Genomic DNA, 19,651 nt, shown 5'->3' with positions numbered 1-19,651 from the left:
TGTAGGCTAGAGAGTTGCAGTCTGAGTGAGCTGTAAGGAGATGCTGGTGACAGAGGAGCCAAAGCTTTGACTAATGAAGAGGTGTCAATGCTGTGAGCCCTTCCATCCTAAATAAAACCATGTATCTTAAAAGACACTAGGATCTCTGCTGACCTTTCTTCCAAGAAAACTGAGCCTTGGGTAAGTGCACAACTCTCACCGCTTGTCAGATGGCGTGGCATGCAACAGTATGCCACTACCTATGCTTGTATAGAGCTTCATATGCGCATTGGACCCCCCATTGGAGCTATGGATCGTAACTTATTTTGCAGGCTTCCAACAAAAAGTCAGCATTTTAAGCCTTAATATATTTTTTGTTCATTAACAATGTTACAAAACTTTTGCCGAATCACACAGGAACGATTCTAATTCTCACATAGTACTATCTTGTACAGAGTTACATATATATAGGTTCCATGGAAATCAGTGGGTATATAATTGATGTACAACCCTTTTACTAGACTTTTATTTCTGTTTATTTATTTACAGCATTTCTGGACCCCTTTCAATGAAACGATAAAATAAATCTAATTATAACTGTATAAAATCAATAATTTAAAAATGAACACCAGCTGTGATAAGCTCTCAGGCTAATTCCTAAATGTCTGGCAGAACAAAAAACTTCCACCTGTTTCTGAGAAGCATCCAGGGAAGTACACAGATGGATTTCTCTGAGGAGAGCATTCTGTCTAGGATAGTCATATTGGAGATGCTGTCCCTGGAGATATTTGAGCACAATGTAGAACCTTAGGTCAGAACCAGATTTTGAATTGGGTTTGGTTTAGTCCAACTATACTTATCTTCTTTTATACAATTTTGCCCTAGTATTGCTTGCTGCTAAATTCTTAAACCTTTTCGGCATTTGGAGTGACAGATTTCTGACATTAAACATCAGTTTAGCAATAGCCTGTGACAGCATGCAAGGGTGCTGTCAAACACCTCAACGTGTTGGGCATTATTTGAGGCGCACACACCACCAGAAGCCCAGTCTCTATCCCCAGGGTATGATAAACAGTTCATAGCTGGAAACCGAACCCTATCCGTTACTAAATTCCCAGAGGCAACATTTTGCTTTCAGTTCACCACTACTGGATAATACCAGAGCTGCCTGGAAGTTTTGCTGATTTTTATATTTGTGAATGTCTTGTTTCTCCTTTGACAATTTGTCCCAGAAAGTTTAAGTATGGGAAATAGTAGCCAAAGGGGCTCACAGACATTACAGAGTTGATTTACGTGTTAGATAATGCTGTGTAGGTTGAACAGTCTTACAGGGCCGTTTAATCCTTCACCTTCCAATATTCCCAGAAATCAATTTATGAGCTATGGATTTTTTAATAGAAACAGACACACCTGACACAGTGGGAAAAGAAAAAAATATGGAGGGTTTCCAAGGGATGTACTTACCCAGGAATTCTCCTGGGCAAGACTTGGGAACAATAGTGAGGTGAGCACAAAAGGAAACTTTTCCTGCTAGCATGAGGACTGTGTTCATATTAGGACTTTTCGAACATAATACAAATGAATGTTTTAGCTTTAAGTGTATGAACAAAATGTTTTTACAATGTTTTGGTAACCAATCTAATGAATAGTCTGTGTGACTGATGCAATATAGGGATAAAGGAGTTATTTAAAATTAAAAGTGTAAATGAATGTTATGATTGCTCTTTTCCTTTCCATGTCCCTCTTACCCTTTGAATACTGAGTTGAATCTGTTAATTAAAATCTTGTAACTGACACTGGTGAAAGTACCAGAGCAGATGTAGTACCAGAGAGCAAGCATGCCCCAGTGGTTTTAAAAGGCAGCTAAGACCAATGGGAAGCTAAAACAGCTTAGTGCTCTTGTATATTCAAATCAGGGAGCAGATATTCAAATGTGCATTTTAGTGGCAGCTAAAAGTCTAGGTCCCTGGAGCCTTTCCTCTTTCACTCTGAAAAACAACCTACCCACGCACAAAAACAAGGCTTTTGCATTTCATATATTTCCCTTGAGATAGGTGAGTGTGGTTTAAGAATATGAAAGGGGAGTGTCTGCAATTTGTAAATACTGACTTGCATTAGTGATGATTTTCATAAAAATGATAACAAAATTATTCTAATGCTAATAAAAATACTTTCCTGTAACTATTAAAACCGTTCATGATGAATTCACTCCAAACACTGCTTAGTTAAAACATTTAATTAATAAGTACATACTATGGGCATGAAATTGTATAGGAACAGTGGTCAGGAATTATGCATTTTGCACCCACTGTTTGAGTCTAATGCCAAGATGGGCAGCTACCATTTAGCTACCGAAGGAAGGCTGCGGTGGATGCTGTTTTGCAAGCATCCAGAGCTCAGCATGGTATGCATTCAGAGAAATGATAATCCAGACCCTCTTGTGCTAGATGACAGTGAGGAGTGGAGAGCTGGTGTCCAAAAGATTACTAATTTGAGGGATGAAAATGATGAGACACTGAGATATCTTTCTGACACCTTCTATCAACCCCAGTGTTTCATCCCTGTTTGAGATGATAGACTAGTCTGATGGGGTATTTGAACACCCTTTGACATGTTTACTTCCACTGTAGTAAGTTTACAAGGTAATTGAAGAGCCCATACAAGTTCTACAGTGGCCCTGTCATACTCAGTCTAGAGAGAGGTGTGTGAAACAAGTCAGAGGCAGCAGGTAGGGTACACATGAGAAACATGATTAAGAACTGTTTAAATTTCTTAACTGATGTCATTACTTTCTAATGTTGTTTTATGATTACAAGGTATTGTCGTATACTTAGTAGGATATGTTTTATGCAGAGAAACTTTTTTACAGTGTTATCTGACATTTTAAGTAAAATTAAAATTCTTTGGTAATCTGAGAGCAGTTTATGTGCTTTTGAATCAAATGTAGACTTAGCAAGCTAAAAGTTGTCCAACCACAAAAATAACAGATTTAAATTCCTCACACCCCAAAACATATTTTTAAGACCCCTCGTTGAAGACCCTCTAAAATATAGTGCATTATTCTCAGATTGATGCATTATATTCCGGGGGGGGGGGGGGAGGATGTTCCAATGGAAATACACATATAAAGCCTTATCCAATTAAAAAAGAAAAAGTTTGACTCTGATCAATGCTCATTTTCTTCAGAAAGATAATATCAGTTCCAGTAAGTTGCACTTCAAACCCCAAGAAATAGAAGTTGAGCTCATATGCGTAGTACGATGGATAATGTCTGACTCAGGCCAAACTTCAAATTTCACTATTTTTCTTTCTAATCTACTTCACAGGGTTGTTGATAGAATAGCGTGGACTAATTTCTATGCAGAACACACATAAGGTTCCTTGGACAAAAAGCAGGATAAAGGTAAAGATAAAGGGACCCCTGACCATTAGGTCCAGTCGTGGCTGACTCTGGGGTTGCGGCACTCATCTCACTTTATTGGCTGAGGGAGCCGGCGTACAGCTTCTGGATCATGTGGCCAGCATGACTAAGCCGCTTCTGGCGAACCAGAGCAGCACACAGAAACGCCGTTTACCTTCCTGCCGGAGCATACCTATTTCTCTACTTGCACTTTGACATGCTTTCAAACTGCTAGGTTGGCAGGAGCAGGGAAAAAGCAACGGGAGCTCATCCCGTCACAGGGATTTGAACCGCTGACCTTCTGATCGGCAAGTCCTAGGCTCTGTGGTTTAACCCACAGTGCCACCCGTGTCCCCTAAAAAGCAGGGTACAAATGTAATAAATAAAACATGATTAAACATGGAAAATAAGTTAACTAAAAGTTACAACTTTGGGGCTTATATATAACTGGTCTATTGACAATTACTCCAGTAAACAAATGAATTGTTTCCAGTGTTCCTCCCCAGTACTGCAAATGGAACAGCTGCATAAAAGGAACTGGAACTAAAACCAGTCGACTGGCATTTTGTTAATGGTCAGAATGGGAATGAGTAATGAGTAACAGTCTGAGCTACAGTTCCAACAACAATTTTCTACAACACATTGCCTGAAGGAGTCTTGGCTTGAGAAAGATGCAATATCGGTTAAAATTATGAGGACTGGAGGAGCTAGGTTTGAGCATCAAGTTTTTCACAGCAAGGATCTTTACAAATGATAGAATACAGTGAGAAGATGCTAGTTATTATGATGTTTCATTCAGCTCATTTCTGTGACTTACTTGTGCTGGATCTACATCATTTAGCATAACTATTGATGTGCAGTGGTAGTCTAGAACCAGTCTCCAGAAATCTTTGACGGTGTTTGGTAAAGGATGCTGGGTAACAATAAAAGCCGAAGGCTGCTTATAGCTCTGTAAAACAAGAGAAAAGATAATTCCACTGAGCAAAACTGTCAGGATTAAAGCTTTAATAAGAAAGTATCAGCTGCAACAAAGGGCACTCAAGTCCAAGGGCATTAATAGATGACAGCGGTATTGAACAGCTTCAGAACAGCATGGGAGAGAGAAACAGGGGACATGTACAGACGTGTTTATTAGCCGAACTTTACTGGTGAAATCTGATGACTTGCTAGACTTCATGGAAGGGGCAGCAGTTGTTGAATGGATCTGGAATATTCAATGGAGCAATTTTATCACCGCTGGACAGGGACATGGCTGGTTTTGAGACCCCACCTACTCGAATGGCGCCTCAATATACACTGGTGCTATAGTAGTATTATCATTGAACCAGCAATACCTTTCACTCTTGAAATCTGCACATTAAATAAATACTACCAATAGAAGGGGCAAAAGCTGGGTAGAGCAGGTGTGTAGTGTGGGAGGAATGGAACCTAGCCAGAACCTCTGGTCTGCTCATACTGTATGTTAGAAACAATGAACAGATTAACTATATATGTGGCAATCCTATGGGCCAGTTAAGATGGCCACTATTATGTCAGGGCTAATACAGGAACAACATAGTTGCAAGCCCATGCTCAACTAGCTGCAAAGCCAGAAGTATAACACCTGCAGAAACTAGAGCAAATCTACTAACGCCACCAGCCACTCCCATAGCATCTCTGACACCTTTATTGCCACCCACCAATTATGCGGCTGCATTAGATATGTGATGCTGGCAACCATCAATGGGTGTCAATGAAACAACCCTACCGATACACAATCTTTCTGCACACCTTTATTACAATCAGTTAATCCTCAGAGAACATTATATAAATGCATACTACTTTTATTACTCTTTAAAGGATTGCTTTTATGGAAGGTTATTTTAAATGTCTTCATTCTTCTCCAAAGTCTGCTTTCTTGGCATGTGTGACAGCCTTAATTACTGTTGCTCTAAAATGTCAGCGATACTCTACAAATCTCTAGAGAGTGTAAAACATGTTTAAGTATCCTTGTACTGATACCCTATTAGTGCTATTAAAACTTCCATGGCTGCATTTAACTGGAGTGGGGGGAGCAGAGAAAGAATCATGTTTAGGAAATGTTCACTCATTCAGAAACGAACAGAGTGACTGACGTAATGGCTTGCATTCTAACTATACCAACTGGCAACTATTATTTTCCTTTGTTAATTGCTATGAAATTTAGAAGGAAAGAAAACTAAAACACTGCTGCAAACTTTTCATTATGCTGTTTGGTTGACTTAGGCCGCGTTGTTAACACAATTAACTGGGAGTAAATCCTATTGTGGTATGTTAATGACAAACATCTGAGTAGACATGCACAGGATTGTACTGTTTTTGACATTCCGAATAGCTCTTTCCCTCTTAGGTGTTATTATAATTAATATTCAAGTACTAGATAAGACATCTAGGCCATTTCCTTTGTCAATATCCCCCCTCCCCATTTTCTAGTTCTCTTAATAAAGCTTTCAGACTTTAAACAATATTGATAAATATAGATTTGATAAAACAAATCTAGAATATCAAATACATCCAAAAGTTTAAAGACTTTTGGAGGGGAGTGATTTTTCAGGAGCAAAAAATTGAGCCCCCTTTTGCTGAATTTGCTTTTCTGTATTTTCCAGACTATTAAGATCAGGACAGGCGCTTACATCCATCAGTGCAGCATTGATGTAGTTACTGCTTTCCCCATCTATCGTGATGAGGAAAGGTAGGCATCTGTCTGGAGGAAGCACATCCATGCACCGATTCTTCTCGTGATTCCGTGGTAAAAGTGCTATGCTGCAGTCCTCCACGCGCAGAGTTGGAGTCACCATGTTAAGGGTCTACAAACAACAACAAAACAATTATGAGAGGAAGAGCTGATTGGCAATGAATGTGCCTTCAGAACAGGATTATGGGTATCTTTAATTTTAAAAGAGAGTCTGTGCTTCAGAGAATAATGAAAGATTCTGGTCTCACACTTTAAAACAAACAAATAAACCTTACGATACAAAGGCCATTGTCCTGTTGTGCTTTTAAAAATGTATCCATGGCCCATGGCTTACCCTAAATTCTTCTTTGATCTGGCTTGAATTGGTCTGAGGGTCCAGTTTGTTCATTTCATAATATACAGATCTAACTTGAGAGGCTGGAACAGAGGTATCCCCACACAGACAAGCTTCCAATATCGCATCATGTATGAATACATACTGTTCCTGTAGAAGTAAAGAGATAGGTGATACTACCCACATAAATGATAGGTTTTTTTCCGCCAATGAAAAAATGAAGAACTAAATGTGGTTTTCAGCTTTTGCACATGCTGTTGGAAAACCAACTATAGTATCATAGTACAATACTACAGTGTTACATATTTACTGTAATCCACTAAATATGAAGGGCAGGTGTTATTCTACCTTACGACTCTGGACTGCATTCAGTTTCCCCTTAGTCCCATTTTTGTTCTCTCCTCCTTGCAGAAGTGTATATGCTTTCAACCCACCACCATCAGTGCCCTGACAGCTGCAGCAGGAAATGCACTTCTTCATACAGGGCAGAGCTATACTGTGGAACTCATGATGGTGTTGATGGCCACCAACTGAGATGGCTTTTAAAAGGGATTAGAGAATCTCATAGAAGAATGCTGTCAATGAGTACTAGCCTTGATTGTGGCACATTACTTTCCAGGATCAGAGGCAGCATGTCTCTTGAGCTCCAGCTGCTGGGAAACAACAGCAGGAGACTTCATGTACTGCATTTATGCTTCCAATAAGGAACTGGCCAGCCACGGTTACTTAATAGAAAACTCTCTACAGTACTGAGTAAATGAGTTTCCTCTGCTTGCTGAAGTCTCTCCTTAGGTGTCACATGTACTGCAAAATATTTCCTGATCCACCCCAGCCTCACCTTGCCAACAACCCCTATTGCCACCCACTGTGGTCTCATCCTCCCTACTTGATTTCTCACTCTGTGACCTCTTTCCACTTTTACCGTGTCACTTTAATGCATATTATAAACCTCCTGCATGGCTCCATCTCTATCGGACACAAGCAGCTGATGGTAAATAATGCCAGGAAGCAGCAACAGGGCACATCACCTAAATGAATTTGAATTCTAACTTCTGGTAAAATGAAATGCATTTTTCTTATGCACAAGGAGAGAGACTGGGGCAGGAAAGGGTGATGGGAATACCTCCGTTTGCACCATGTTAACTCTTCGAGACCGAAGCTCTCTGACGCAGTTGTATATATCTACAACACCTTCCCTTTCTGCCATATCTAGCATAATGTCAATCACAATGAAACACCCAGTTCTGCCAGCACCGGCGCTGTAAATACAAAAGCACAATTAGTACGAGTTAAAAGTTCAGAAAGTGCTTGCCGTTGAATTTGAAAACAGATTCTTGAGTGGCATACGTAATGAACATCATTTGAATGTGCCTTAAATATATCATTAGGTGTTTTCAACAATGTAGCTGACATCTTCCACATTTGAGGGTAACAATTTCTTATTAAGGATGCTATAGATCATTGTAACCTGTCTACAGACTGCTGTCTGTCGATCAGCAGTGGTTGGAAAAAAATGGCATTCAAATTAACATTGACTACAAACAGCTCAGCCCAGTGCGTGTTTAATTTAAAGGGATAAAATTAGACAGTGACCTTCTCAACCTTAGGCCTTTTCATTGCACTAACCTGCAGTGTACAACCAGCGGGCCTGCATTCGGTGGGCTTTTGGACTTGACTTGCCGGACAAATCCTAGAAGTCCTGTAGCATGGTAAGGTACACCGTGATCTGGCCAACCTGTGAAGTGGAACTGCCTGATTTCTCGGATTTCATGGGCACCTCTCTGGCCATCCATCGTTGAATAAAAAGAGAAGAAAGGGGAATGTTGCAGAAAGCATTTTAAAAGAAAACAAAAGCAGGAATTCCTTAATGTGGCACTTCTTAAAACACAATAGCTATTTAAAGTCCTGCCCCCACTTCTATTTCATAAGCCACTGGAAAGGAACATGCTGCTGTTTAAATGGGGGGGGGGGGACCTGACCTCACCCTTAGGGGGCAGTAGAGTATTACCCACAAAGTAGTTTGGAAAAAGGGTTGACTTTAAAGATGTTGCAACTTTAACACAGACATGATTAGAAACATATGAGAAACTATATCTTTAAACACTAACCTTTTCCACGGCAAATGTTCGAATAACATATTCTGCCAGGAGCTCTGTTTCTATTAGAGTAACTTTAATGTCTTTATATATCTCTGTGTCATCCGGCCAGTATTTACAGCACTTGACCTTTTAGAAATAATAAAAAAAATTAAAAAATCAAGGTTTATATATATTTCAATTTGAAGCATTCCTTAACACTTTTGCAGTGATGTACAATTGAACTGCCCATAAAACAGCCATGCTGCCTACACAAAAGAAATGGATCATTAGTTTTAAAGAACACAATCTTCTTTTTCAAAGAATCGTTCTGTGAGTTAAAGGTGGAAATAGCATTCAGCGCAAGTTGGGGAAATTGTATGAATCACGTTAGTATTTATGCCATGAACAGCTCAGTTAAAATAACCACTCATTTCCTGTTTTTCTCCCTGTTGAGGGAGTATCCAGAGGGAAAAGCAACAAAGCTGCATTTAAACATTCACAGCCTCCTGAAGTTGGTTATTTGTCTCTAAAGTGTCTCATTCCTTTATGAAAAAGCACACTGTGACATGATTCCTTTTTAGTGGAAGAAAGGTTTATTTTATTTTTTTGAGATATTAACTGCTCTGAAAACCGAACAGAAAAGCAGGGGTTGTGGTAACCATGTATGCGTAAAACATAACACAGAATGTGTGAAATCTGACATATGCAGTAATGAGATTTGAATGACAAAAAGATTCTATTTGTGGACCTGAACCTGATGCCCAGTGAGACTGAATAACTCATTAGGCCCCTAGCAGAAATCTTGGCAGGTTACTTCACGCCGCCTATCCCTAGCCAAGGAACACATATGCAAAACTGGGGCAAGATACACTTAACATTTACTTCTTGTGCACAATTGCACACATTTTGCACACAATTTCCCTGAGTTGTATGATTGGATCCTGTTTTCCATGTCTGAATCTTCTGAATTATTTGCTGTTATTTGTTTTTATATTGCTTTTTTAAAAACTAGTTTTAGGTTATGTTTTTGTTTTAGTGACTTTTGTGTTTAGACTGTGCACTGCTTAAAAGATTTCTGTAATGTTGGGTGGTACACAAATGCTTTTAAATAAAATAAATTAAACATGTGTGTACACACTTATATACACAATACACTCATAGAAATGTATGTTTATTTGTAATTTTTTTTTTTACTACAAACCACACAGATATAAATTTTAAAGTTCCGGTTAGTCCCACCCTTTGAGAATGGACCCACTAGTGTCTGGAAGAGCCTGCCTGGTGTTGTGGAGATGAAGGGTTTGGTGATATGGAAATTGTATATAGTTCTTTTGTTCCACACAACTGTCTCTGTGCTCTCATGTTTGTTGTTGTGGAAACATGGCTCTCTTGAGTCAAGTGGAATCCCACCCATAGGCCCTGTGGCAAGACACACAGGACAGAACCTGTAATATGTAGAACTCTGTAGAAGCATCCAAAGCAATGTGCAAAGTTTTGTGTATATATGGCAGGATACTTTAAATCGCTTCCAACTGAGGGGGAAAAAATACATCTGAACACCAGATGCAAAGTACTGATGCAAAATAAGCATACCATGCAGTTCATTTTATCTCTGTCTGGCATTTTGCTGCCAGTTCTGTAACAATTCCTAAAACTCTCTCTGGAAAATACACACACACAAAGCCCTGCAGTCAGGGAAATAGAAACCACAAGAAACACATTTGAAAGCTCATTGTTTATCTGTCTGTCTGTTCTGCTTGATAATACAGACCAATAGCATTGTTTAAATCCCTGACTTAAAAGGTTCACAGTGCTTGTCTCCATTGTCAGGCAGCTATTTGTAACAGCAATTTCCCCCCCATGGAAAATGTGTTTTTCTCCGCATTGTTCAGAAGAAACAGAACTTCCCAAGATCCCCAGTCTGGCGCAAACTATCAAAGCCCAGTCTCTGACCCTCATTTCCTTTTTCTGCCTGCTGTTTTTGTTTCTTCCATACGTAGAATCTGATCCACACCAACGTGTCCAAGGCACATGCGAAGAAGGAAACAGCTGCAGCATGGGACCTAAATCAGGTTTCTAACTTTAGCACAATTCCTTTTGAGATGGGCACTTGCCGATGTTCCACAGTGCTCAGTTTAGCCGGATAAACAATTTAAAAAATAGATTGGACTGAATTGCTTGGCTTAGAAAAGTAACATACAACAGCATAGTCTAGACACTCTGGCTTACTAATATGTTCCTTCTTAAAAAGCAATTTCTCCAACCCATCTGCAGACTTAGGATGTGTATAGACACCATGTGCTTCTGGCTGCATATTGTTGGATTTGCAAGTTTGTATCGCCAGGATATCTAGTGTCTGTCCAGCAGAAGACAGGTAGGAGAAAGGCAGGAGGGAACCTCTCCTTTCTTAAAGGGTATGGCACTTCGTTTTAAGAGAAAACTTACTGGCTACTTTTGTTACATCAAGCTAATGTACTTCTGAAATGCAAAACATATTTCAAGGAGCACAGAGTATTTTTCTGTGCAGTCTGCATGCAGAAACACATTGCAGCCCACTGTGAGATCCCTGTCAGCAAAGGCTGGGCCATCCCATATCAGGGATGAAGGGCAGTTTTGTACTCATGACAACAGTGTCTCCAAGTGCACCTACACTTTCCTTTTCTCCATAGAAGGGATACCATTGAGATAAGGCAGAAGCAGTTTTAAGGTAGCATGACCAGTTCGGCAGCACTGGGCAAAGTCCTGCAGGAGGCGCCACAACAATGCTGCAGAACGAAGCTGGGGGTGGGGGAAACGCCAAATTTTAGTGTTGCACAGGGCGCTGTTGAAATTTGAGAGCCCAGACTTCGCCACTGGATAAGGACAGAGTCTGCTTCTTGGCCCAGTGACCTACTGATACATCACATGCTTGACACTGGGAAATTGGGACATTGCCCCATCACCCTCATAAGCTGGCACTTCTGCTTAGAAGACATGGAGCCTAATTTCTGAAAGCCACTCCAGCCTATAATTCTAAATGTACTTGCTTAGGAGCTAGCCCCATGGAACACAGAGGGAAATAGGATTGCAGTACATAACTCAGTTTGCAAGGTATACCTAACAACTGAAATATTGAAATATTATTGAAGAGTCAATTGTTAAATAAGTCAGTTACAAATGTCAATGGGAAATTCATTTGAGAGATAGTAGACTTTAAATTTGTTAATGAATCACATTATTCTAAGGGTTATTAACATTCTTAAGAAGCATTCTTAGGTAACTATAATGAATTAAATATGGAAGAGACACAAAACTTGTCAAATTGGTAGCCAGCAGATTTGAAAGGAAACTTTTGCTTATATGATACAAAAGTTTGAGAAGACTGGACCCTGGGGAGGAGACACTTCCAAGAGAGTTTTCACTTTAAAATGATCAGATCCTGGGTTTCATTAGCTACTGTTTTTGTAAAACACATGTCATCAGTAAACAAACCTATGAGACAGGTTCTGCAGAGAAACCAAGACATGCTCGATTCAGCAAACTTCATAGCGATTGAAGTTGGGACTCTTGCATCCAAACCTACCAAGTCTATCAAAATCCTCCTCTTGTTTGGCTTTTTATTGGGAGTAGGGAGTTATGGGAAACATTATAAAGATACACCATGCCTTGTATTCATTTTATACCCATAACTTAGTTTGGTTTACAATGCAAATTTTATGCACACTCTTCACAAATCTAGATTTTGATAAGTAAATGTCAGTAAACATTGTTTTCACTGTACTCACCCAAAGTGATTAAAACAACTTGATGTCAGTACCAATTTACATTTACAGGTAGTCTAAGCTATGTAGAGTTTCACATTAATATGTATAGAACATTTTGTTATTAATGCTGCCTAACGCACATATTTTTATAGGGACGTGGATGGCCCTGTGGTGTAAACCACTGAGCCTTTGGGCTTGCCGATCGGAAGGTCAGTGGTTTGAATCCCCGCAACGGGGTGAGCTCCCATTGTTTGGTCCCAGCCCCTGCCAACCTAGTAGTTTGAAAGCACGTCAAAGTGCAAGTAGATAAATAGGTACCGCTCCAGCGGGAAGGTAAACGGCGTTTCCAAGCGCTGCTCTGGTTTCACCAGAAGCAGCTTAGTCATGCTGGCCACCTGACCTGGAAAAACTGTCTGCAGACCAACGTCGGCTAGTAAAGCGAGATGAGCACCACAACCCCAGAGTTGGTATCTGAAGAAGTGTGCATGCACACGAAAGCTCATACCAAGAACTAACTTAGTTGGTCTTTAAGGTGCTACTGGAAGGAATTTTTTTTGTTTTGACTATGGCAGACCAACACGGCTACCTATCTGTAACCCCAGAGTTGTTTGCGACTGGACTTAACTGTCAGGAGTCCTTTACCTTTACTTTATGCACATATTTACAACCACACTAAAAGATTCAGATCTGGAGCTAGTTTAGAAATAGGTTCCCCACTTGCTAGCCCCACACTCTGATGGCTGTGCATTGAGCATGGTTGGCTGAAAAGGAACCCCTAAAGGTAAGCAGCTGCTTTATAAAGCAGAGGAGCTTCCTTTTCAGACAAAGTGTTATACTGACACTGCAGGTAGATGAACCAGATAGTTTTGAACAGGTTTAGAGACAAAATCTATGAGGATGGATTAAGAGATTAAGCCTGATTATTATTTGGCATTCCGGCAGTTTTAGCACTGCTTCCATGTTGCTCCTACAGTATTCTCGGGAGCCGTTAAGAGGCCTGAAACAGAAGTTAGGAAAAAGAAAGGGCTCATCTGCTTTATAAAGAACAATGGATAAACTTTAGCATCACTTCTAGAAGGCTTCCCTGCCCTGCACGCACATCTTCTTTCTATCTGAATCAGATGTATAAACTACTTTTCATTCACTGCATTTCATGCACCTTTAAGAAATGATGAGTATTTCCAAGCACACACCCATATGTTGTAAAAGTCAATTCAGCGGTACCTTGAAGTAGTTAGCAGTCATGAGTAAGTACAGCAATTCACAGTTCTTTATAGCTGAAAGTGATACTAATATGTGAACTGGCAGCCAAATTAATCTTCTAGCTGCACAGGGAATTTTAAATTACTTACTGGTTATCTCTAGTAGAGTTGATATTGATAGCTCATATGAGGTCACTGGATGGACACTTTTACACATGCTAATTTTACTTTAGAATTCAACTTGTACCGTGGATGATGAAACAGGCATGCAGTCTTATATGGCATTTCTTGGAGGCAGGATTAAATATCTAACAGGCACTTCAGTCACACAACCACACAGCTACTGGCTGGTCTGATATGGCTACAATAGCTGGTTGTACAAAGGAAGTTGGGCACGTCCATCTTGCCATCATGCCTTTCATTTATATTATCAGATTAGCTGTGTATATCATGTTTCTGGAACTGCATCCAATGCATGATGGCTGAAGTGCCTTTACATGGTACATGAGGCTATAATGTACTTCAGCAGATGGTGACTGCTGATGGCTTGGTGCTGCCACATGAAATTGTTGCACTGCCTTAATATCCGGGATTGTCTGACTGACAGCATAATCCACAACTTGTGATGCTCAAGCAGCAGTCCCTGCATCCCAAACGTGATAGTTTCCTCAGCCTAACACAACGACATATTGTGACAGCTTATCTTAAAACAGAACAAGGCCCCATCTGCACTTTGCATTTAAAACGGCACCATACCACTTTAAATAACCATAGCTTCCTCCAAAGAATTGTGGGAACTATAGTTTAAGCGTAGACCCTAATCCCACTCACAGAGCTACAATTCTTAAAAGAGGTTCACAGTGAGACCTATTTCCCAAGGAACTGGGAATTGTAGCGGGGGGGGGGGGCAGGGATAGGGATCTGTAAGTTCCAAACATATTTGTTGCACAAGGGGACACTTCTTCATTGAAAAGTCATAGCAATTTTAAAAATATGTATACTTTTAAAAAAAGTTTCAATACTGAAGGGATTTCATAAATTCTCAGGTACTACAGGCCATCAGTCTTGCCCTTCCATCTTCATCATCTCTAATTAACAGTTTTTTGCCTTTCTGAAACTCTTTCCCTCCCTTCGTGGAACCACTCCTGCTCACTATGTCCTCTGTATCTTGTCTAAATTTGAATTCTAACATGCAGTTTTCCTTAATAGATACATTTTACACATAATTTCCCCTAATGTGGTTCATTTTTAAAAATCATTTGCACCAATAAATACATTTCATAAGCATTTTTGCTTATAATATAATTATGGATGCATTTTTGGTTGCCGAACTGCATTACAAAATTCTGAGAATTTTGTCATTCCAAACTTATCCAAACAATGGTCTAACCATGAGAAGGCAGTGCACTGCACTCCCCATGCCTTCAGTTCATCTGTCATATCCATTGGAGCAAAGATCACATCAAGGGTGTGCCCTGCCTGGTGTGTTGGACTGATGACCATCTGAGAGAGAACCATGGTTGTCATGGAGATCATGGTCTTGAGCTGGCCCGACATCAGCCTTCATGTGGCTACTTCAGGTCAGCCAGGATTATTATGTTAGGGTCCTCTAACTATGCTCTAGAGCAGTGTTTCCCAACCTTGGGCCTCCAGCTGTTTTTGAACTACAATTCCCATCATCCCTGACCACTGGTCTTGCTAGCTAGGGATGATGGGAGTTGTAGGCCAAAAACATCTGGAGGCCCAAGGTTGGGAAACACTGCTCTAGAGACTACTTTGGCTAGCCTGATAGCCTAATCAGCTGTGGCTTTACCTGCCCCAGACCTGACATCAGATGACGTGAGATATGGGCAGGTGCACATGGCATGAGGAAAACTGTATGTTGTATGGCACCCTGATATTGATACTGTTGAAAGCTGAGCTATTAATATTTTAAATAAATAATTATTTTTAAAAGCATATTCAGGCAAAAAATAATAATCTTTCTGCCTTCTTTTGTTGTTTTCCTGCACAGATTCTTCTGCTATCTCATAAGGAAATAAGAGCAATACCAGAAAATAATATGAATGCTATAAAATTGTTTGGCCTTACCCAAATACAATTATCTTGACTGACATAGAAAATGTGCAGGATCCTTATCCATTTTTCAAAAAATTGCATAGCTTGCTACAATGAGGAGATAACATCACAAATTATTTCTTTACCACTGGCACTTCACTTCTCTACTTAAAGTGTGTTGAAACCAACATGTGACAGAATTTAAACTAATTAGCAGATGTTTGAACTTTCATTTCTCACTTGAATATAGGAATGCCAAATTCCATCATGTTGTTGTTGTTTTCTTGTATTGAGTTAAGCATTGCTGAATACTGAAGCATTTTGTGCAAGTAAAGGGGAATGCCATTTGATCTGCAGCAGAAGTGATTTACAGTCACAGTACTATATGCTAGATAGTTAATCTTAGTTCTCCGAACTGTCTGGTATGCTGGTATATAGTGAAAAGCAGCTGAGTCGTGCAAAATAGTGTACTACACACTATACAGCTGACAACCCTGAGCTCAGTATTACCTGAATATGTATCAGGACCGTCTTTTCATCCTCTGCTAGGATCTCAGCAGGGATCCTAATTTGGCACATGCTGCCCTCCTCCAACATTTGATGTCACACTTGCAAAGGAACAACCAGAAGCATTAAAGGCTGTTCCCAGTTGTTTCTCTGCAAGTGGAGTTTACATTTGGTGTCCTTAAATTTGGCACCAGATGAAAGCTCTGCTGGGGGCTCCTGGGTCAAGTTAATCCCTCCTGGAAGTGAGACTTGCATTTGATGCCAAATCCCCAATTCTTCCTTCTCTTTCTTTGCAGAGGTGGCTTGAATCCAAGTATCATTTGCCAAGGAATAAAGGAAAGAATTGGGAGAGCACTCCAATTGCATAGTTGATAGCTTAATATTAAAGTTTTTACTTTATATTGTTTGGGTTGATTATATGTATGTGTTAATGTTGCTCGCTGCTTTTGGGGGCCTATGGTCCAAAAAGCGGTATCCAAACAAACCACACCATATGAAGTTACATCACCTGATGTTGTGGTGACAACACGTGATTGACAAATGGGTGGTCCAAGTGGTCCGTGTGTGAGCTCAGGATGCGGCCTGTCAGCTGGACCCTGTTCTTCAGCCCTGCACTAGGGCATAGTAACTAGACTATGTACAAACTGGTTAAAGATAAAAAAATCACAGTATTGATGCACAGGACAAGCCATGCTACCCAGAAAATTTCCAAGTCATGTTGACATTGACACTATTCTGCTGCCAGACACATGTGACACAGCGGTTCAGTGTCTCTCTGCATTACTTCCAGTGTTAAGCACAACTGACGGTTTCCTCTTCAGCTGTGACATTCAGCTTCCCAAGTGTAAGGCTGTAATTATGGTGGGAGACTAGGATACCAAAGACAATAGTAATTAGCAAGCACAGTCACAAAGACCTGTTTGGGTGCCTTTTCTCAGGAACACTGATTCTTCTGCTAACAAATAAGAGGTGTCAATGGGTGTCTCAAAGCAGAGACCAGTTTCAGGATTCTCTCTCTCTCTCTCTGTGTGTGAGAAATTTCCTCTTCATGCTTGCTCTGATCCTGTTAATTACCAATCTGTTTTAGCTGATGCATTTTGCATTTATAAAAAAATCCTGCAGGTCAGATGCAAAGATGCAAAGAGCTTGGCCCTAACACTTTCAAGACTTTTCTTTAGTTAAAACATAAGTAAATTAGACTACCAAAAATGTATAATCTACATACTGTGGCAGCAGTGTACAAGACAGCCTGACACCACCTTGTCGAAGGACACTAGCTTGTTAATTCTGCTCCTTTCTTAATATCTAAACCTCCTCACATATTTGTGTATTTTCATCAAGACCAGTTATTTGCACTTTTCTAACTGGATACCCTTAATTGGTTCAGAAAGGCTTAAGATATGAATCGCTATTGATTTTATACATTCTAGGATCTAGAGCATCACTCTCTAGTAGAAAACAGCATGCAAGATAAATGGAAAACCAATCAGACCTTCTCTTGGTGTTACAAAGGGCAATGTTCTGCACATGTTTTATGCTGCCCTGCTCAGCGAGGCAAGCACTGTTGATTTGGGGACATCTTTATTAAACGATTATAGAAGAGTCTGCCTAGCTTCCTGGAGAATAACAGCCAATTGTTCCCCCTAAGGATTTTGCTCCTGCTATGCATGATGGAATAAAGCCAACTTGTAATTTCTGGTTGTACATTTAGAGAGCGGAAATCTGGTTTGATTGGTAAGAAACATGATCTTATTTACTGATGTCAGATTAAAGATTTTAAGCTGCTAAATTTTATGAAGCATCTTTTTTTTAAAAAAAGTTATCTATCAGATCTGCCTTCATCTTTACTGGAAAACTACAATTGTTTACATTTGTTTTAAAGTAAGATAAACGAATTTAACTATAACATGGATGGTTCTTTCTCCCCGTTTTTTTGTGCAGAAATAAATGACTGCTTAAGTGTTTTATTGTTCAACAGTTACAGATAGGTAGCCGTGTTGGTCTGCCATAGTCAAAACAAAAAAAATTCCTTCCAGTAGCACCTTAAAGACCAACTAAGTTAGTTCTTGGTATGAGCTTTCGTGTGCATGCACACTGTGTATCTGAAGAAGTGTGCATGCACACGAAAGCTCATACCAAGAACTAACTTAGTTGGTCTTTAAGGTGCTACTGGAAGGAATTTTTTTTGTTCAACAGTGGCAGTGGCTTCAGTTAGCATATAAAGAAGTGATGTATGCATGGGGGAAAACAGTGAACACAGCCTAAACTTTGTTTATTACAACAGCAGTTCTAGCTGCTGAGAAGCAAATCCATCACTCACGTTAAACAGCACATTCTCATGCATGTTTACTTATACCTAAGTCTCATTATAGTTAATGGGGCTCACATCCAGGTAAGTTTGCACAGGACTGCTGCTTAATAGTGGCTTGCCACTTTGGCAGTGGGACTGCTGCAGCAAGCACAACAACCCAGAGATGCAAAAATCCCCCACTGTGCACTTGATCCACGACATGCACATTCATCTTATTTCTTTGGACTCTTGGCAATTTATATTCACTGCGTATGTTGCTGCAACCCAGGACAAGGATAAAATTGCTAGCTTTTATCATTAAATGCACTGACCCTGATCCAGAGATAGTGGTGCTCAATAATTATTGAACTCGACTGATAATGTGCAGCTAATAACTATGTCCGGTGGGCCAAGATAGTACAAATCAATAAATGCATGACCATCACGCTCCAGGACAGTTAAATAATATTTCTGGCATCATTCCTACACAAGCATGTGGAAACAGTATGGACTGCACTTATGGTCATGTAAGCTAGGGTCAGTGGAAATATTTTTAAAGCCATTGTCAAACTGGCGTCTGTTTAGTTTAGGGTGCAATGAGGCAAGCCAAAGACAGTGGGGCAGCATGAGCAATGATCAAGCCTGATCCAGAAGCCATGGTTATGAAAAAGGGGTTGATGGTCTACTGGTGCAATGGAGTTTCCACGATGTGGGGCTGATCTGGCACCAGTTCCCTCCATTGACTTGGCACTGAACCTTTGCTTTACGTCCCTCAGCTTGCCAGACCTTTTGATACCTGCTCATAGGTCTTTTCTGAAAGACTTAGATAAAGCCACTTCTGATCCAACATGATTCTCTAATCATGGGAGAGGTTCCATAACGTGTTTCTGTATATGTGGGGTGGTGCACTGCTGGTGTGGAAGGTCTGTGGAAACCAGCCCTTGCATCACATCATTTTTCAAAGAATATTTTTAATGGCAACTCCATAATGGCTTGCTCTAAATTCTAATGAGGCTTTATTTGCATTTTTGGGGGGAATTCAGTCACATTCTAATGAGGTCTTCATAAAGCTGGCTAAATATGTTCAGAAATCATTAGTGTAGATTACCAGAGCAAAACACTCCTGGGGGACCTCTGCAGATTTTGTTACAGAACCTATGGCAGATGGATCAGTATAATAGCACAAGAATGCAAGGGGTTTGGGGGGGGGGAGAGGAGGGCATTGTTTGTTTGTTTGCTTGTTTTTGGTCTCTCCACAGAAACAGTGTAAATGTGAGCTACTCGGTTACATGCTACCAGATAAAGAGCTAAATGTCCCTCAGGTAGATTCATTAAAGGAGGAAAACA

The 19,651-nt window shown here is 40.1% G+C and overlaps 1 protein-coding gene and 2 long non-coding RNA genes across 14 annotated transcripts in view; 2 read left to right on the top strand and 1 right to left on the bottom strand.

The window, feature by feature from the left end:
• LOC309373699 overlaps positions 1-6,133 on the top strand; it is a 42,479-nt gene extending 36,346 nt beyond the window's left edge. Inside the window, exon 3 of the long non-coding RNA XR_014170130.1 lies at positions 6,004-6,133. This is a non-coding gene — a long non-coding RNA (uncharacterized lncRNA). The remainder of the gene's footprint in view (positions 1-6,003) is intronic.
• Positions 1-19,651, bottom strand: part of PTPRM (protein tyrosine phosphatase receptor type M) — a 401,111-nt gene that overhangs the window by 6,533 nt on the left and 374,927 nt on the right. For all 12 annotated transcript variants that reach the window (XM_081917995.1, XM_081917993.1, XM_081917991.1 and 9 more), the window contains 6 exons: positions 8,535-8,651; positions 8,053-8,207; positions 7,550-7,685; positions 6,427-6,576; positions 6,031-6,204; positions 4,197-4,328 (listed from right to left, as the gene is read on the bottom strand). In XM_081917995.1, the coding sequence (XP_081774121.1) occupies positions 4,197-4,328; positions 6,031-6,204; positions 6,427-6,576; positions 7,550-7,685; positions 8,053-8,207; positions 8,535-8,651 (864 nt within the window). The remainder of the gene's footprint in view (positions 1-4,196; positions 4,329-6,030; positions 6,205-6,426; positions 6,577-7,549; positions 7,686-8,052; positions 8,208-8,534; positions 8,652-19,651) is intronic.
• LOC309373713 lies at positions 9,786-17,111 on the top strand. The gene is made up of 2 exons (XR_014170149.1): positions 9,786-10,576; positions 16,311-17,111. It is a non-coding gene; the product is annotated as an uncharacterized lncRNA (long non-coding RNA).

This window comes from Podarcis melisellensis (assembly GCF_964234715.1).
Source record: "Podarcis melisellensis genome assembly, chromosome: 7".
Lineage (NCBI taxonomy): Eukaryota > Metazoa > Chordata > Lepidosauria > Squamata > Lacertidae > Podarcis > Podarcis melisellensis.
The sequence above is the reverse complement of the archived record's forward strand: the minus strand, read 5'-3'. Positions and strand labels throughout refer to the sequence as shown.